The following is a 19,738-nucleotide window of genomic DNA, read 5'->3' on the forward strand; positions in this document are numbered from 1 at the left end:
CCTGTAATGTGATCACTGGAGGTTATGATAACATTACTATACTGGAAGTTAACTGACGTGCAGTTTGTAAAACAGATATACTAGAAACACTATATCACATTATATTGTGCAAGCAGTCTATAAAGGAAGGCCCACAGAAGACAACAACAGAGGGCAGTTAACTACAGGGCAGATTAAAGTGAAGGCTAAGCAGCGTTGTTTAACACAGAGAGAGCGCTCCAGTAAACTAACTCACTATCTGCTCACTGTCTATAGCCGTGTTTCGACTAGGGGGGAAAAGTGGCCACCGGGAAAGTCTCAGGCCACACCCTCTCAAAAGTCCACTCCCTCTGCGTGTCTCCATTACAAGTTAGCCCCCAGAGGGATTTAGAGACTCTGGAGGTGACGTATGGTTTTCGCCATCGCTAACTGTGCACAACGTCAGCAGCTGAAAGCAGCATGGCTAATTATGCACAGAGTCTCCGTTGATCATAAACATAGTGATTGTGAATTTATCATCAAGGAAGGACATGTGTGGCAGTTAAAAATGATCTGTCATTAGTTGTACTGCAGGAGGATATGCAAACAAATTAGTTCAATCGAACTGCAAACAAATTTTGCATCCTGAAAAGTGACACGTGTTATATCACACCTATTATCGTTGCGGATGTGTGGGTGTGATGTTTTCCATCCAATGGATGCTCTAGCTTTGGGACAGTGGTGGAAAGAAGGTTTCCCCTAAAGCTTATATGCCTGTATCTACCCCAGGAATACGAGAAACACAGAGTCAAACCAGACAGACAGGGAGAGGATAAAGGGGAAGGGGAGGAGGTAGATTGTTAGATACAAGATAAGCACTTTAAGAGTGTGTTCGAACATAAAGTAAAAGGGGCTCGCGGGTGAAGTTAGCAGGTGGGAGAGATATGAGGGGACAGCTTTTGAGATCGCTCTACTCTTTGGTCTTCACTTTCTTGTGTCTGGGGAGCCTGCTGACCACTCTCACCTGGCACATGTTCGACATGTGCCAGGTGTGTGACTATTACTCCCAACCACCTATAGAGCAGTCTGGAAGGTTTTTGCATTTTTTTCGCGTCGCGTTACTCGCGCGAGTAGTTGAATGTACTCGCGTCACTCGCGCGAGTAAATAACTCGCAAATTTTCGCCACTTGTCTCCCTTGGGGTGACGAAGGGCTCGAGGAAAGAGAGGACCGCAGAGTACTTCCACCTTTTTCCTGTCCCTCCTGCCGACCCACTCCTCCTTCCTGCCTCTTTTCTCCTCTCTCTCATGTATGTATCTCGGAGCCCCTTCCACTTCCTGCGGCATACCTCCTCTGACAAGAAACAAACAGATAAATATGCCGGCCGGCGAAGGCTGCTAATGTTAATGCTAACTTTGTAGAGAAGTAGCTACAACAGATAGCTGAAATCACATTGTCACAACTTACCAGGCAGACCGGTGACCTCACTCACCCTCCTCCAGGCAAGATCTTTATGGTTCCGGTTGCGGTAGGAGGGTGATGATGTGTCAAAAAGCTCGGGAAGCCCACAGACCGCAACAATAAGTTTCTCCTCCATTTTTCCCGGAATAGGCGGGTTCCCGGGATGCATGACGTCACTGCCGTCCAGAATCTCAACGCTGATAGGCTGTCCCGACGCAGCGTCACGCGAATATTTCGCCAAAGTTGAATTTATTGAACTCACGCAAATTCGCGTTGTTTCATTCGCGCCGCGACATTTTGCAAAAATTTGCGTCTATTCGCGTGTTTGCATTGACTTTGTATGTAATCTTGTCGCGCGAAATATTTGCTACGCGTCCGGTCTGAACACACCGTTAGAGTTTGAAAAGACATTAAGACAAGGGCGATTGAAGGTGATTTAACAGTTGATGTTAAGAAGATTTTTGAGACTTTTTTATGTGCACACTGACAGTCTTTCTTCACTTCTGCTCATGTCATTATTTAAATTTCTTTTTTATCCAGGAATGTGTGAATACATCTCATTAGCCATGTTTATCTTTGCTTCAGTATCATGATTAGTCTCACAATACAATACTAGCAGCAAAACCTTCATCTGAAAAACATCATTTCAATATGTAACAACCAACGTGTTTTTATTGAAATTTTGTTCTTCTTGAACCACATAGTTGATTGCATAAAAAGTTCTACTGATTAGATGCTGATCTAAATAAGATGAGCTTTATATAATTAATCTCCATAGAAACAAACAATACAGCAAGTTAAGAACAGGAATTTATTCTAAATGAATTAAAACAACAAAACCTAACGTGACCTCTGATTCAAGTCATGAAGGTGCAGGTGTGGTTTTGTTGCGGGGGATGAGTTGACAGACGGTTTGTTGCTGTTAACTTATTCCATTCATACCAGCTTAATCTCTCTTTTTTAGAGAGGGAAGTACTTGCTCCTATCTAAACACCTCAACATTTTGAGGTATATGTAGGTTCTGGATATTGTTAGAAAAATTGCATGAGGAAACCTTGAAAATTGATAATCTGTCACCAACAGAAAAAACCTCACCATTTTTCTGCGCATTTGTTGATGGGGAAATGAAGAGCTGGAGACGTCCAAGTTTCTCAGTTTAACAAAAGTTTTATTACAATACGTCAAAAAATGTGCACTCTACAGAGATCTCCGGGTTCAAAATTAACTCATGTCCCTGAATACAAACAGACGTGTTTCAGTTTGTGAAGTCTGAACCACGACCCTCTCCCTGGAACCCATTAAAATAACCTTACAATTGTTTACAAAACATGCTGGTCGATTTCCTCCAGGAAGTCCCGCCCTCTTGATCGCTGATTCGCCAGTTTTAATTAATACAACGGCACGTCAATGCCAGCTGGGCATACGATCTTGCTGCCCCGGACAAGGCCATCCTGGCCTCTCCAGGACATTCAACAAAAAACATTCTGTTTTGTTATTGTCTCACAAAGATATTATGTCTACAGAGTCAAAAGTTTCTCACTGTGTCACATAGATTGTAAAAGTCTAAAAAATATGAACCAGACAATAAAATAAAATATATGTAGTCAAAGTTTCTAAACCAAAATTAACACACAAACATAATCATTGTATCAAATCATATTGTCTGACTTAATATAAATGCATAGAGATATTTATTACAGTCAAGGTTTGACCTTTGATAGTGACCTGCGTCACTCACAGAGAACAGAGACAGACCACAGAGAAGCAGAAATAAAGCATAAAACCATTTACCAATATAGAAAATAATAAATTATTTTAACAATATGCCTCAGTGTATACTGACCCCAACCCCTCGACCTTTCTCCATTCACTGCAGTGTCCAAACTGTCGTCTATTGCGGTGGATGTTATTTCTTCAGGCTGATAGCCTAGATGTGAGGCATATTAAAGGAAGGAAAATATTGTTGCAGATGCTCTCTCTTGTGCTCCATTGGAGTAAATTGTTTTAAAAAAAGAAGAAATAAAAAAAGCACATGAGATTCTCTGGCATTTCGGATAGTTCCTCACCTGTCCTGTTCCTCTGTGGTTCCCTCCACAGTGATGACGAACCTTACAGGCTGGAGACTTTTGGGACTGTGGTGGAGAGGAGAACACTGAACAAACTGCTGGCCATCATGGACAATGATCAGCACCCTCTCCATCACACAGTAGAAAGACAGCGGAGCACCTTCTCTCACAGGCTGCTCCAGCTCCGCTGTCATAGGGACAGATATAGAAAATCTTTCCTGCCACATGCCATCACACTGTACAAAAACAACAAAGGTTGTGTTTCTTTAATTAATCTAACGAGTCTGACACCTCATAAAGGTGAGGTAAGGTACCTTAATGTTTATTATTCCCAAGGGGTAATTTGTTGCACCTCCAGCAGCATTACAGTCATCACACCAATCAGTACTCAAACAGATCACACCAGTTACTGTTATTCAACAGACCAAAAGCAGAAGGAACCATTGGCTTCTTAGATTTATTGGTCAGGAAATGGTGGCAGATTTATGTTTATCCATAACCAGATGGCAGCACCCTGAACTCACTGAACAAAGATGGCTAAGGTGGACAGGAATTAACAGGACGTTCTTTATGACTTTGTACACTTGGGAGAGACCAATTAAATTCATGTCTAAAATTTTACTGTATATTCTAACAATCCCCCTAACCTGTTACTGTTTGAGTGACCCAAACCAATAAAAGATAAAGTCAGAACAGATACAAGAAAGGAAATGAAGATAAAGAAATAGCAAATAATTCCCATAAAGATGTTAAATCCTTTGAGCATCCGATAAAACACTTGGGCTTTTAAACAGGTTTAGACAGCTTTATAATGAAAAAAAAGAAGATTTCTTTTAAAGTCAGATGTTTTTGCTTTTTGACCAATGACAAAAGCACATTATGAAAACCCATAATCTGAAGTAATACAATGAATAAATGTTGGCAATTTAATAATAAACAATAAATAACTAAAATGAGTCATTGTCTTTCTTCCTCTTATGTGGAACTGGTAAAAAAAAAACTTTCATAAAAGACTTCCTAACTTGACTTTGACCTCAGCTATGTACATACATACTCAAAAAAAACAATAAAAGACATACACATAATGGAACATGCAGCAAAGAAATTATGTGTTAAAAAAAAGTTATAATTTTACAGCCATGCTGGTTGTCCTGTAAAGTAACAGACATTTTATTGTTTTATGTTGACCAGGAACTAGGACTGTCATGACTAACAGTAATAGGGAGGGGAAAGGATGCAGTCAGTCAAGTGAAGTAACAGGAATCAGGTTACAGGATGTGGATGCTAAAATGCTATTGAATCATTTTCATTTTGTCTGGCTTTGATTCAAGAGACATCCGTTTCAAAATAAAACATGGGACACGTGTGCTGTTGTTGGGAATGGAGGGATCCTGACCGACAGCGACTGTGGAAAGATGATCGATTCAGCTCAGTTTGTTTTCAGGTGAGAAAGTTGTCCAATGCAGTGGCTTGAAAGGTTGTCACAATTCCATATAACATTCTCTTGATCTTCTTTGCTGTTTGTTCAGGTGCAACCTTCCTCCTTTGGAAGATGGCTATGAGAACGATGTGGGCACCAAGACTAACCTTGTGACAGCAAACCCAACAATCTTTCAAAAGAAGTGAGTAATAAGATGAATATCACAGCACCTTGAAATGTTCTTTTGGTTTTGTTTCTTCACATCTGCTGTTTATTTTCAGGTACGGGGCTCTAATGGGACGTCGGCGTCCGTTTGTGGAGAGCCTGCGAATCTATGGCGACTCCCTGCTGCTCCTTCCTGCCTTCTCCTTTGGGTTCTGCACTCCTCTGTGCATGCGGGCCCTCTATGCCACTGAGGACCTGGAAAGCCCCATCCGGCCCGTCTTTTTAAACCCTGAATACCTCTAGAAACTGGCCGTCTCCTGGCGCTCCCAAGGCTTTAAAGCAGCACGGCTCAGCACCGGCATAATGATGACGAGCCTGGCACTGGAACTCTGTGCTAACGTGCATCTGTACAGTTTCTGGCCTTTCAGTTATCATCCACATGGATTTTATGCCCTGACTAACCACTACTACGATGATGTAAAAGCTAACGGAGGACTCCAAACCATGCCGGCTGAGTTTGACCTCTTGCTGCAGCTGCACAGTCAGGGGGTGCTCAGGCTTCATCTGGAAGATTGTCTAACAGGTAAAATGTAGTTCCACGACCAAATTAAGTCTTTCATATACTTTTGAAAAGACAATTCTACTTTAGCTGATTACACGGATCAAATGTGTCCAAGTAAGGTGCTCAGACTTGAGCTTCAATTCTGAGTTGGCCATTCAGCAAAAAGCATTTGTGCTGAAATCATTCATCTATTATCCTTAACTGTTTATCTCGGGTTGCGGGGACCCAATTCCAGCTGACATTGGGCGAGAGGCTGGGTACACCCTCCTTAAATCAGTCAACTGAGCTGCATGTGACTGTTGGAGGAAGCTGGAGGACCGGTGACCGGAGAGAACCTATGAACATGCAAACTCCACATAGAAGAGCCACAAGCCAGATTCCCACGACCTTCTTGCTGTGAGGCGTGAGTGCTAACCACAAGACCACCATGTTAGGTGCAACAATCATAAGAATGTGAACATTATAGTCTTATAGTGTATCTAAAACTGCAATTATTACAATAAATGTTCCAGCTGGAGCCTGCAAGGTGTTTTTTATTTATTTAAATGGGAATTATTTGTGAGGCCTTTTGCCAGGGGTTGACTTCGTACCGTATGTTGATAAATTATTGATGACAGTTAAATAACAGACTGTGGGATCTTTTGCATTTGCATCAAGTCTTGGTTGGGTCTTGTGTAACTGGGAGTGTTTAAATTCATACTTCTAAAGGCTTAACAGTGATCTTTGTCATCTAGACAAATGTGTACAAGCTGTAGATGACCAAACTAGAAAACTCTGTGAGCCAGTTTATGCATTAGGTGAAAAACAATGATATTCAATTGAATAAATATTTATCAGAAAAAGTCTTGGTATGTAATTCATGGCTTAAGTGGAACTCTAAGGCTTTTCCTGAGACATCTCAGCTTTGATGATTTAGTGTCTTTAAGTCACTAAGTGTCCTAAAACCTGCCAAGATTCACCATTAAAATGCAGTATTTCATCATAAACCACAAATTTGGCTGCAACACCATTCCCTCAGAGAAACCAGGGGTTTTCCATGAGAAAATGTAATCAAAAATACACAAAACAGTAACACAACAGTGGCCATGGGTTCGGGAACAGTCATTAAAATAATTTTCAGAGGCCCAAGGAAGTGAATGTAAAAGTGCAAATTACAATTATTTTCATAATTTACAGAAATATATCTATTATCTAGAAGGGATGTGTGGCAATTCAAAAGGATCTGTCATTATTTGTACTGCAAGAAGATATGCAAACAAATTAAATTGCAAACTGGTTTTGCATCCTGAAAAGTGACACCTGTTATATCACACCTGTTATTGTTGCGGATGTGTGGGTGTGCATTGGGATGTTTTCCATCCAATGGAATAAACAGAGGAGAAGTGCCCATATTTACCCCAGGAATGAGAGAAACACAGAGTCAAATCAGTCAGACAGACAGGGAGAGGATAAAGGGGAGGGGAATTGTTAGATACAAGATAAGCACTTCAAGAGTGTGTTCAAACATTAAGTAAAAGAGGCTTGCAGGTGAAGTTAGCAGGTGGGAGAGATATGAGGGGACAGCTTTTGAGATCACTCTACTCTTTGGTCTTCACTTTCTTGTGTCTGGGGAGCCTGCTGACCACTCTCACCTGGCACATGTTCCAAAACAAGTAAGTGTGTGACTATTACTCCCAACCACCTATAGAGCAGTCTGGAAGGTTTATGTATTTTGTGTGTTGGAAATGTGTTAGTAGGGGCAAAAGATAAAGAGACGCTGTCTGACAAGACATTAAGACAAGGGCCATAGAAGGTGATTTAACAGTTGATGTTAAGAAGATTTTTGAGACTTTTTTGTGCAAGCTGACAGTCTTTCTTCACTTCTGCTCATGTCATTATTTAAATGTATTTTTTATCCAGGAATGTGTGAATACATCTCTTAAGCCACCATGTTTATCTATGCTTCAGTATCATGATTAGTCTCACAATACAATACTAGTAGCAAAACCTTCATTTGAAAAACATCACTTCAATATGAAACAACCAACATGTTTTTGTTAAAAGTTCGTTCTTATTGAACCACATAGTTGATTGCATAAAAAGATCTACTGGTTAAATGTTTATAATTAGGATAGCTTTGTGTAATTAATCTACATATATACAAACAATACAACACATTAAGAACAGAAATTCCTTTTTAATGAATGTAAACAAAATATAACGTGACCTCTGATGCAAGTCATTTAGGTGTAGGTGGTATTTTGTTACAGGAGGGGAAGGTGTTAATAAACCCATCCGCTTCTTCTTCAGGCTGATAGCATATAGGCATTGTTTAGAAAAAACGGGGGGAAAAAGAAGAAGAAAAAAAACCCTTTTTGTGAACTATATTATTTTTTTGTTTTTTTTTGCTCTCAGTGCCAATGAGATTATCCGGTATCTCTGGTACGGGAAGGTTACTCACCTGTCCTGTTTCTCTCTGGTTCCCTCCACAGTGATGATGAACCTTACAGACTGCCTCGTCACAAGAAAAGCCCTTCTGAGCTCTGTAAAGGCTGCAAGTAAGAACAAACACTCCCTGCTTTTACTCAACTGACTGCATTGTTTGCCTTCATCAAATAAAGTCAAGCAGTTTGACAGAGATTATTCACCTGACTGTGTATTTGGATGTGTGTGTGTCACAGGGAGGTCATTGACAAAGTAAAAGAGCGTTGCTCTCAAAACTGGAAGAAGCAGGAGGACAATTACTCAAAGTTCAGGTGATTTATTTTATTTGGAATTGAATTTTGTGAACAGACAACAAAACAAACTAGAAAATTTCCTCTGGGGAAATTCTGAAAGGGCCACGGGGGCTACTGCCGGTGTGTGTACACTATGATGAGATTATTCAGAGATTTCAAACAATTAATACTAGTAATGTTATGATACTATATTATATACAAGGATCACACCTACAACAAGCATTCCTTTTCAAGTATTTATTTATACAGCAACCTATGCCCTTCAACCTCAAAATGTGTGTGTGTGTGTGTGTGTGTGATTAAAATCACATAACATTACCTGTGTGTGCGTGCGTGCGTGCGTGCGTGTGTTGGAAGCATGTGTATCTTGAGGAGTGTGCGTGCTTACGAGTATGTGTGTGTGTCTGTGTGTGTATCTGTAACTGTAATCACATCAAAGATCAAAGGCAATCAGATCAAAGCAATCAACAGAATTAACTGGCACCTGCCAATGTTCCGTAATAGAGGTGGACAGAGTGGAATTTCTGGCCTCGAACAGAAAGCATTTTTGGCAAAACCATAATACCTATCATTGATCCGACTTCACTTTGAGCGTCCTGAGTTCTTCCTGAATGTCTACATATGTTTTTTTTTAAGAAAAATGAAAAAATAGCTTTGTTAGAGCGATCTAAAAAAACTGTTAAATCTCAGACAGCTCAGAAATCTTCCTGCGTTTTTAATATGGGAGCCAATGAGGCTGTTGGTGCGTGTTGGTGGCACATCTGTGCATCCTACGCCCAAACTATAACTCTGACAGCTTTACCAGAGGATTGTGAGTGAGAAGACAAATTTTCTTACGTTTCTATGTATAAATTATTTCTGTAGAGTGGAATTTGCGGCCTGGAGCGCAGTTTTCAAATTTATTTTTTGACAATTTCTTCTCTCCCTCTACACTCTGGCGATGATGTCACACACTGTGACACGAACATTCCGTGCAATACACACCCATTATAATCTCAGAATTTCTCCAAAAATGATCATGGTCATTGAACAGGGATTTATAAAAAACTATAAGACCTATCGAAACGTGGATTAATACACCGATACACAAGACTTGTGTCTACTGTTTAAAGTTTAAATGGAGTCTCTCGGTGAAATTATGCTGGAGAAGTAGACGTTTAAAAATCTCCAATTATTGTTCTTTTTCGCTAATTTTTTGTCGGCCGTCCCATTCATTTCAATGCAAAATTTTGGGCAGTTTTTCACGACTTACGTCGCAAAAAAATCCGTGTTCTGTAGAGAAAAGTAATAGCACACCGATCCCGAACAAACCACACGTTTTGATATATAATTTGTCCTGCAACTCTTCAAGTTGTAGGACTAGTAGCGGGACGAAATTGCGTCCGGAAGAGGAAGAAGAAAAAATCCATAGTATAACAGTAGTGCTCGGGGCTTCGCACTGGTCCCTACAGGGGACCAGTGGGACCAGTGCTCGGTGCGATTGCCCCGAGGCCCTAATAAATTGGCACAATGGCAAATAATTCTCCCTGTATGCACAGAAATGTTGGATCTCCATGCAGACAGGAATCTGTATTATCAGTGTGATTTACATGGAAGTGTAAACATACTGCATATGAAGCCACACCTAAGAAAAGTATTTAAACAGTTTGCTTTCTGATATAATAAAAGAGGGAACATAACCATATGGTCTTAATGTAACACGTCTAAAGGTCATGTTAGTTCAGGAAAAACAGAGGGTCTGTCTTCACTTACCTTGGGTAAGTTATGGATTTAAAATTCTTAATTTAAACAAGAAACATTTTCTTTTTTCTTTCTTTATTACTCGAAGAAACAATTCAATTCACTTTTAATGTATCTGGCAACTTGAAGTCAGCATAAACACTTTCAGCTGACTGTATGTTTTTGAACAAAGTCCTTGTGTTTCCTCAGATCTGAGCTGAGCAGCAAGTGTAATGGTTTTGACAATGCCATCATTACCCAGGCCAACACTCCAGTGGGATCCAAGATTGTGTACGACGCGGAAAAATGGAGGAGCCTCGAGGTGACCCCGGAGATCTTCAACACCTTTGCTAAGGTTTGTAGCGTCTCATTCATTGCAATTAGTCATTAACATCTGTCGCTTGTTTGGTATCATGATTGTTCCTCAGGACTAACAGTAATGGGGCAGAGAAAGGATGCAGTCAGTCAAGCAAAGAAACAGAAACAGTATTCAGGAGCAGCAGCTCAAATGCTAATGACTTATTTTCATGAAGCAGACTGACTGATGTATCGAACTCATCTTTCATCTGCATTTTAAAGCTGCATGAGAACTGCTGGTCAGGTGGCCAAATAACTTCATAAACATAATGTGGTTGTTTTGTTGTTCATTTTTCATTGGCTTTGATTCCAGAGGCATCCGTTTGAAAATAAAACATGGGACACGTGTGCTGTTGTTGGGAACGGAGGGATCCTGACCGACAGCAGCTGTGGAAAGATGATCGATTCAGCTCAGTTTGTTTTCAGGTGACAAAGTTGTAGTGGACTGAAAGGCTGATAACAATGTTAATTGAAAATGAGTATCAGTCAACAGACCCTTATCCTTATCCAACACAAACATTTTCTTTATCTTCTTTGTTGTTTGTTCAGGTGTAACCTTCCTCCTTTGGAAGACGGTTATGTGAAAGATGTGGGCACCAAGACAGACCTTGTGACAGCAAACCCAACCATCTTTCAAAATAAGTGAGTAAGAGGACGAATCTTCCTGCCCATAAAATTGTTCCTGTTGTCTTGTTATTTTAAGTCTACTGTTTATTTTCAGGTACGGGGCTCTAATGGGACGTCGGCGTCCGTTTGTGGAGAGCCTGCAAATCTATGGTGACTCCCTGCTGCTCCTTCCTGCCTTCTCCTTTGGGTTTTGCACTCTTTTGTGCATGCGGGCCCTCTATGCCACTGAGGACCTGGAAAGCCTCATCCGGCCCGTCTTTTTAAACCCTGAATACCTCCAGAAACTAGCCGTCTTCTGGGGCTCCCAAGGCATAAAAGCAGCACGGCTCAGCACCGGCATAATGATGACTAGCCTGGCACTGGAACTCTGTGCTAACGTGCATCTCTATGGTTTCTGGCCCTTCAGTAATCATCCACATGGACTTTATGCCCTGACTAACCACTACTACGATGATGTAAAAGCTAATGGAGGACTCCACACCATGCCGGCTGAGTTTGACCTCTTGCTGCAGCTGCACAGTCAGGGGGTGCTCAGGCTTCATCTGGAAGATTGTCGGCCAGGTAAAATGTAGTTCCACGACCAAATGAAGTCTTTTATATACTTTTGAAAAGACAATTCTACTTTAGTTGATTACACGGATCAAATTTGTCCAAGTAAGGTGCTCAGACTTTGAGTGAATGCTGAGTTGGCCAACCAGCAGCTAAAGCATTTGTTTTGAAATCATTCATTCTTCATCCTCAACCATTTATCCAAACTTGGGTTGCGGGGGAGCCAATTCCAGCTTGCATTGAATGATGGGCGGGGTACACCCTGGACAGGTCGCCAGACTATCATCAATTAATCAATTTATCAACTAAGCTGTATGTGACTGTGGGAGGAAGCTGGAGGTCCGGTGACCGGAGAGAACCCATGAACATGCAAACTCCACACAAAAGAGCAGATCATTAAAACAAACATAAGCCTGTGAACATTACAGTCTTACAGTGTATCTAAATCTACATTTATTTCGACAAATGTTCTAGCTGGAGTCTGCAAGGAGTTATTTGATTTAGGTGGGATTTTTATGTGAGGATTTTTTCTGGGGGCCGACTCTGTAGTGCCTTTTGTTGATCAATTACTAACCACAATCAAATCACTGACCCTGGAACCCTGATAGCATTGCATTTCATACTTCTAAAGTCTTAACAGTGATCTTTGTCATCTAGAGAAATATGTATAAATATAAATAATATTTATCGACAGAGTATTTTGACAGTGTGTTATTACTGTTTTTCCTTTTAAGGACTAATTTAAGCCAATTTATAGCGATATATAACCACAAACAACAATTGAACAGTCAAGTAATAGTATAGATACAATTACTTGACTGTTCAATTGTTGTTTCTCCTTATTTTACGAAAACATTATTGAAAAAAGGTTTTATATCACACAAACAGTGTTTGATCTCTTAAAGTGCTGCTGAATAACGATAGCATTGGAAACTGGTATCTACTCTCCATAAAGGAAACTTCCTAGAGTATACCACCAGGGGGCAGTCAATCACAACCCCCCGGCAGATAAGACATCATTATAGAATATAAGGTAAGATTCAACTTCTTGTTTATGCAATGACAGTAGATTAAAACCCCAGAAGCAATTTTTACAGGTTACACCTGTAGAGACACATACATTCTCACCTTCCCCATGAGTGATCTAGCTTGATATACATCAGCTTCTATATGAACAAAAGGAGAGTATAGCAACAAGGCCAAACATTAGCTAACAGGTGAGTGTTAATCCCTTATTGCAAAACTTTATTTACAATTATATACAATAAATAATGTGTGTTTTTGCTTTCAATCAGATGCTAAATTAAGTGGAGATTGTTAATTTAAACATAGTACATGCAATAGGCTAGATATATATTAAGGTATGATGCAAATTAGGGACATTTGGCATAATTGGTGTGGAATTGTAAATAAGCTACTATAAGAAAATAATCAGAAGCATTAAAAAGGCAGCATTAACCAAACAGCATTAAAGGTAACATAAGCTTGAGTGAATAAAAGAAGTATTAAGAAATAAGTGTTGAAGAATAAACTCATGACACATCCTATATGTTGAAACACGAGCAGAGAGACACATAGTTTTATGGGACACTATGTACACCCGGGGGAAGGGGGCCTCAACAGGAGACCCCCGAGAGAATGAGGCGATACCCAGAGACGAGAAACAGACAAAAAGAGACAGTTAGTTAAACAGACAAAAAGAGACAGTTGGTTACGGCCTAATATGGAGGTAAACACATACGCAGGGTCAAGGGTACTAACCTTGCAGGGAAGGAGGAGACTTAGTGGAGTTTGTTATAAAAACACACAGAACTAGACATCGAGCAGCCTTTTCGTATGTACTGGTTGATGTATGTATTGAACTGAGCTCCGCACTTCATGAACTGCGCTTGAAGAAAACATTAAAGTGTTTTCGTTTGACTCTTCCACCGTCTCCTCGTCTGCTCTCTCTGCTCCATCAACAACTCGGAGGAGTACAACTGGTGTACTCAACAATTTGGGGGCTCGTCCGGGATGGAGTAAAGGAGTGGCGAGGCGAAATTCGATCTTAAAAGGACTCCCTCACGGAGGCAGTGACTAGACACATAGCCGGCTACAACTAAAAGGTGAGCAGAACCTGTTTTTTCGAACTCTGCATATTTGACTAAAAAGTGTGTCTAGTCCTGAAGAAGTGAGGGGATCTGTAAAAAGGCGGTGAAAAAGTCAATTTGTAAAAGAAATAATATTGAGTTTAAAAAAAAAAAAAAAAAAAAAAAGGTAATAGGTTTGTCATTAAGGTAAAATAAGAGACAAAAAGAGAAATAAAAACAGACTGTCCTTGGTCGTGGCGGACCCCACCGGTTTCCTGACGAGGGACCGGAGCCTAGGAGGCTGCTGGGCTGGAGGCCCGGGGAGGTGAGGACACCCCGAATTCTGTTTGGGTTTGAGGCCCTGGGGTCTGGGACCCCTAAATTAGAATACTCTACGGAGTAAGGGTTGGAGGCCCTTGGGATATATCGCCCATAAATTCCTAAAAGTCTGTTTGGGTTAGAGTCCCTGGGGTTAGAGTCCCCTAAAGTTAGAATACGCCGCGGCGTAGGAACGGGGTTCCTTTGAGGTATTCCCTCATAAACAGAGAGTCTCTTATTGTGAAAACACAGGGTGTTTAAAGTGACAAAGATGACCTATAAGTGTATTTTAAATGATTCAAATGTTTTAACGAAGTATATGTGTTTCTGTGTTTATACGAGTACACAATAGGGTGATTGGGTGTGGGAAGAATAAAATTCTGAGGTGTCTCCAGTTAAAGTACAACAAAGCAGTGTCCTGGTGAAGTAGGGAAACGGACGGAGGAAACCTTACGGTGTTAACGTAATCTGTCCGTGACCTTGATTTATCACATAAGTCAGTTGCTCGGGTGAATTCCATACAAACTGACTGGCTGCTAACTATTAACTGGAAAGGCTTGTTGCTCGGGCAAACGCCATACAAACTGGCAGGCCTCAGAATTAAGTACACAGAATAAACAAAGGTCAGAGAAAAATAAGATTCTGGGACTGCATAAAATAGTGGGACACATAAAACGGTACCTTGGCAAAGCCCGACAACCAGACAGAGGAAACCTAACGGTGATAACGTAATCTGTCTGAGTCACGGAAACCTCACGGTGTCAACACAAGTGACCTGGCGTGCCAAGGAAAAAGCGGTTACTCGCACGATTGTTGAGAGAACCGACTAACTGTTGATTAGCCCACTATTCCATAAAACTGGTATTAGACTGGTTAGTCCCAGGATTTAGCAGAACAGATAGAGAAAGGATGGACGGAGAATTCGATAGGGAGATAGATGACGGAGGATGGGGCCCAGTCACGGGTGCCTGGAAACCGTTGGAAGCTCAGTTAGACAACATGTTGAGGGCTATGGGTAAACTGGTGGAGAAGAAGGATAAGGATAAAAAGTTGGTTGAAATAAAAGGTAGGGTGGAAACCTTAGTAAAAAGAAAAGGGAAGAAAATGACAGATACGGGTCCCTTAGGGCCTTGGTTTGCAGAGATAGAAAAAGAATGTGAAGTCAGACGAGATGAGATGATAGAGCAGGGAAATCAAGCAGGAATACTGAAAAAAGATAAAGCAAAGAAGGAGGCACAACGCCAGGAGGAGGAGCGCCGGGGATGGTCAGAGCTGGCGGTATTCTGGCAGAGCGTGTGGCATCTCAACCAGGAAAAACCGGTGAAACGCCAGATGGTAATTGCACCAGACACTCCCACACATCCACCTCCATACGCACCGCCTGATACACCAGGGCTTTACCCCACAGTATACGTAACTAGCGGCACCCTTTCAGTAGGGACGACTGAGGAAGTATATGGAGAAGGAATAGGAAGTCACGCTAGGGCGTGTAAAACGTATATACCAGATTCAGCGGAGAAACCTCTGCCCTCGGAGGCATCCACAGGCTTAAGCACTTCGTCTCGCCCACATACTAAAAACCAAACTATGCCTCCCCGTCCACCCCAGCATTCAGAGGTATGTACTATATCAGAAGCATCATACTCCGCCCTGCCTTCTCCCCAACAATCTACCCCATTTGCTCTACCCTTCCAGGCGAGACAGCACAGAGAATTAGAGGGCTTCAGGTCACAGCCAGGTCCACCAAGACAGGGGCCACCAGCAGAAGGGGCGGCCTCGTTCATAGGGAGAGGAAATTATGAAGGAATAAAACCAAATGATAGGGAAATGCCCATCTCTCTCGACATACTTGGAGAGTTGAAGCAAGACGGGGATGGGTTCTCCCCCACATGGTCAGAACAGATGTATGGCCGACCTTTACTGAACCTCCCATTAACCACAGGGGGTTCTGGACACCATGATAAATACAAACCATTCTACATAGGGGACATACAGGCTATTGTCGACAAACTACCACCAGTAGCAGAAGGGGGTAATTTGTGGCTTAGCAAACTGGACTCTCTGACTGCAGGACAGAAATTAGCACTGGGAGACTTCAGGGCTATTGCAGGCAGATGTATGACAGGAGGGGACATCAGAGACATTGAGACTGACGCTCGTATTGACACACAACCAGACAACACACCGTTCACACATTACAGCACCGATATAGGTAGAGTAATGAGAGAAAAATATCCATTGCCAACTAGCACCCATAACCTTGAACATTCAGGAGGAACCCCTTCTATCTCTCATCAGCAGCAGTTATCCTTTCTGTGTCTCAGCCATCAGCCACTAACAGACAGAGTCTTGCCAGATGAAGAATCACAAATATATGCCCAAATAGAGGACTATATAGCAAAAAAGGTTGCATATTTTAGGACTGTTTTAACTCACAATAACAGTCATTATGGACATTCCCATAAGGAGTGGGACAACTAACAGAGGCCAGACAGAAAAATAACGACAAAAACAGGAAGCAAAAGGGGGATGCTGTAGGGGTCATGGTCGCATCAAAGCAGCCCCACACACCTGACTTGTTTCCAGTCCCACCGTGGGTGCCACCCATCAACAGGGGTGGATATAGAGGCAGAGGATATGGAGGCGGTCCTAGGAGGGGACAGGCGGGGAACAGAGGCGGGACAGGAAGGGGTGGTACAGGAAGGGGACAGCCACAGGGAGGGCGTTGCTACTACTGTGAGGAGGTTGGACATTGGGTGAGGAACTGCCCCCACTTGCCTAGAGGGGGAGGCCCGTACAGAGGAATAGGGCGGGGTCTGAGATCTCCAAAGGGCTGACTAAGCTGTGTGGGGAGACAGACGACGTGATTCACTGCTGCATGTATCCACAGTGGCAGGACTGGGAGGAGCCCAGCCAATACTGACACCACCCACAGAGACACTCAGACAGCATTGCCACGGCAGAACCAATGCTGTCAGTTGAAGTTGAGAACAGAGAACTGCCTTTCATCACTCTCATGGGGTCCTGTGGGAAGAAAAAAAAAAAAAAAAAAAAAACAGACCCTGCCAATAACCACACCTCTACTGACTCAAGTAGGCCTGATGGAACTGCTTTGCCCTGTTCTGGGGAACACACCAACAACCAGTATCTCCTACAACCAGTAAATGAACAATATGCGGACATTTATTGGGGTCTGCTGGACCCAGAAACACCTGAAAAACGCGGTATCCTTACGGCTTATCACAACTGGAAGCCCTGGATTTCCCTCTTTGAGCCCTACGCCTCCCCTCCCGATCCCCCTCATGTCACTCTGTTCTATGATAGGCTGCAGACCGATTGGTATCAACAAAATTTTCAGGATCAGGTTGAAGGTCACAATTGGACAATTAGCACACAAAACATTTATGTGGCACTGGAAGGTGTGACGGCAGCTGTTGCCTTGACCTCTGAGCAGGCTCCCTGGTACAGGATGTCAGAAGAGGCGTTTATCACACTTAAACAGGCTCTCTCTGTGGCAACCGACCTAGCTATACCTGACTATAGCTTACCATTTTGTTTGGATGTCTCTGGAACAGAACTTTGCATCAACGGCGTTCTGTTCCAGAGAAAAGGGGGTGAAAGGGTAATACTAATGTATGTTAGTGTAATGCTAGACAACATGGAAAAACGACACCCTCAGTGTACACAGCATGCTGCAGGAATAGCTAAGCTAATTCAAAAAACTGCACACATTGTTATGGGACACCAGCTACAAATTCTGACAACACACAGTGTTGTAGCCTATGTAAACTCACAAACATTTACACTGACTGCACTAAGGCAGAGAAGACTGTGCAAAACACTCGAGGCGCCAAACCTGATTTTCACCCACGAAGGCATAAATATGGCAGACCAGATAGGAACAGGCGAACCACATGAGTGTACAGAAAGAGTATACAGAGAAGAAAAAGTCAGACCGGACTTACAGGCAGACTCAATACCAGGAGCCAGAGACTTGTACACAGACGGTTGCTGCTTCAGGCATGAACAGGAAGGACTAAAGGCAGCATACTCAGTAGTAGAAGACATACAGGGACAATTGATCACTAGGCAGGACAAGAGGTTAGAGGGACAACAGTCGGCACAGAGAGCAGAAGTGCTGGGAGTAATAGAAGCACTCAAAATGGGAAAAGGTCAGGAGGTGAACATTTATATATTTTATACTGACTCATTTATACTGACTCAGCATACGCAGCGGGAGCGGTGCACGTGGAACTGAAACAATGGTTGAGAGCAGGGTTTCTAACTGCCACAAACAAACCAATAAAGCATGAAGCAGAAATGAAAGAGCTAGCAGAGGCACTATTGCTCCCTCGGAAAGTAGCGGTGATAAAATGCAAGGGGCATGATAAAAGTAACACACCCACTAAACGAGGAAACGATGCAGCGGACAAAGCAGCTAAGGATGCAGCAGGGTATGAGGTGAAATCAATCTTGGTGTGTTCAGATGTAGGAGAAGAAGTAGACATGACAAAATTAATAAAAGAGCAGGCAGCAGCATCTCCACAAGAAAAGACCCTATGGAAAGCTAGAGGAACTACTGAAGTCCAGGGCATATGGAGGGGGCCGGATGGCCGACTCGTACTGCCCCCAGGTATCAGACAGACAGCCTTGGCGGAGGCGCATGGAGTGGGACATGTGGGGGTAGCTCAAATGATGAAAAATCTGGAGCACTGGTGGCATCCCTTTCTAAAGGACATGGCCAAACACTGGGTGGGGTCATGTGAATGGTGTATAAAGTACAATGCCAGACCGACAGTGAAACCACACCCTGGGCGTTATCCCCTGGAGGCAAAAGCAGGGAAAGAGATTATCATTGACTATACCGATATGATCACACCAGTCAGGGGGTACAGATACATATTGATGTGTGTAGATGCTTACACAGGGTGGCCAGAGGCGTGGCCTACAAAGAAGGAAGATGGTAAGTCGGTGATAAAATTCCTGATTAACCACTACATCCCTAGGTAGGGGTTTCCAGAAAAAATCAGATCAGACAATGGAACTCATTTCAAAAACCAGGACCTACAGCAGGTAGAGGCCATGCTAGGGTTAAAACACAACTTTGGTACTGTTTATCATCCTCAATCACAGGGAAAGGTTGAAAGAATGAATCAAACAGTGAAAAACAAATTGGCTAAAATCTGTGCACAGACCAAAATGAATTGGCTAGATGCGTTACCATTGGCCTTAATGTCAATCAGGAGCTCTGTCAATCAATCAACCTGGTTCACACCTCATGAGCTCCAGACAGGAAGAGCATTTCCTGGTCCTCAGTCTAAATTGCCAGGGACAGGACACACCACTGACCAACAATTGACACACAAAAGAATATTTTAATGAACTTCAAAGTCTTGTTACAGCCTTTGCCAAACAAGTGGTGAGTATCAGAGGCACAGGTCAAGGAGCGCCAACTCCAGAGGCAGAGTGGGTGCTGCTGAGGGTCATCAAAAGAAAGTGGTCAGAACCAAGGTGGACCGGACCATTCCAGGTGACCGAGAGGACGTCACACGCAGTCCGCCTCAAAGGAAAGGGTGATACCTGGTTCCACTGGAGCCAGTGTGCCGCAGCTGAAGAACCCCAGCGCTCCCTCGCATCAACCCACCAGGAGCTGAAAGATTTGTGCACTGTACCGGCTGGTACAGAGGAAAAGACCACCAACCAACAAGGGGCAGAATAATCCCCTGGTGGCACTCCTAGAGCAGGGTAGTA

General features: G+C 42.6%; 1 protein-coding gene and 1 pseudogene across 1 annotated transcript; both read left to right on the top strand.

Annotated features, from left to right (window-relative positions):
- Positions 1-902: 902 nt before the first annotated feature.
- Positions 903-5,831, top strand: LOC131983370 (alpha-2,8-sialyltransferase 8F-like; annotated as a pseudogene).
- Positions 5,832-7,182: 1,351 nt separating this feature from the next.
- Positions 7,183-11,623, top strand: LOC131983372 (alpha-2,8-sialyltransferase 8F-like). The gene is made up of 7 exons (XM_059348093.1): positions 7,183-7,283; positions 8,103-8,168; positions 8,292-8,366; positions 10,278-10,422; positions 10,738-10,850; positions 10,974-11,066; positions 11,146-11,623. Exons 1-7 carry the CDS (start codon positions 7,183-7,185, stop codon positions 11,621-11,623), a joined length of 1,071 nt encoding a protein of 356 aa, XP_059204076.1.
- The last annotated feature ends 8,115 nt before the right edge of the window (positions 11,624-19,738 follow it).

Source organism: Centropristis striata, chromosome 13, assembly GCF_030273125.1.
Source record: "Centropristis striata isolate RG_2023a ecotype Rhode Island chromosome 13, C.striata_1.0, whole genome shotgun sequence".
Lineage (NCBI taxonomy): Eukaryota > Metazoa > Chordata > Actinopteri > Perciformes > Serranidae > Centropristis > Centropristis striata.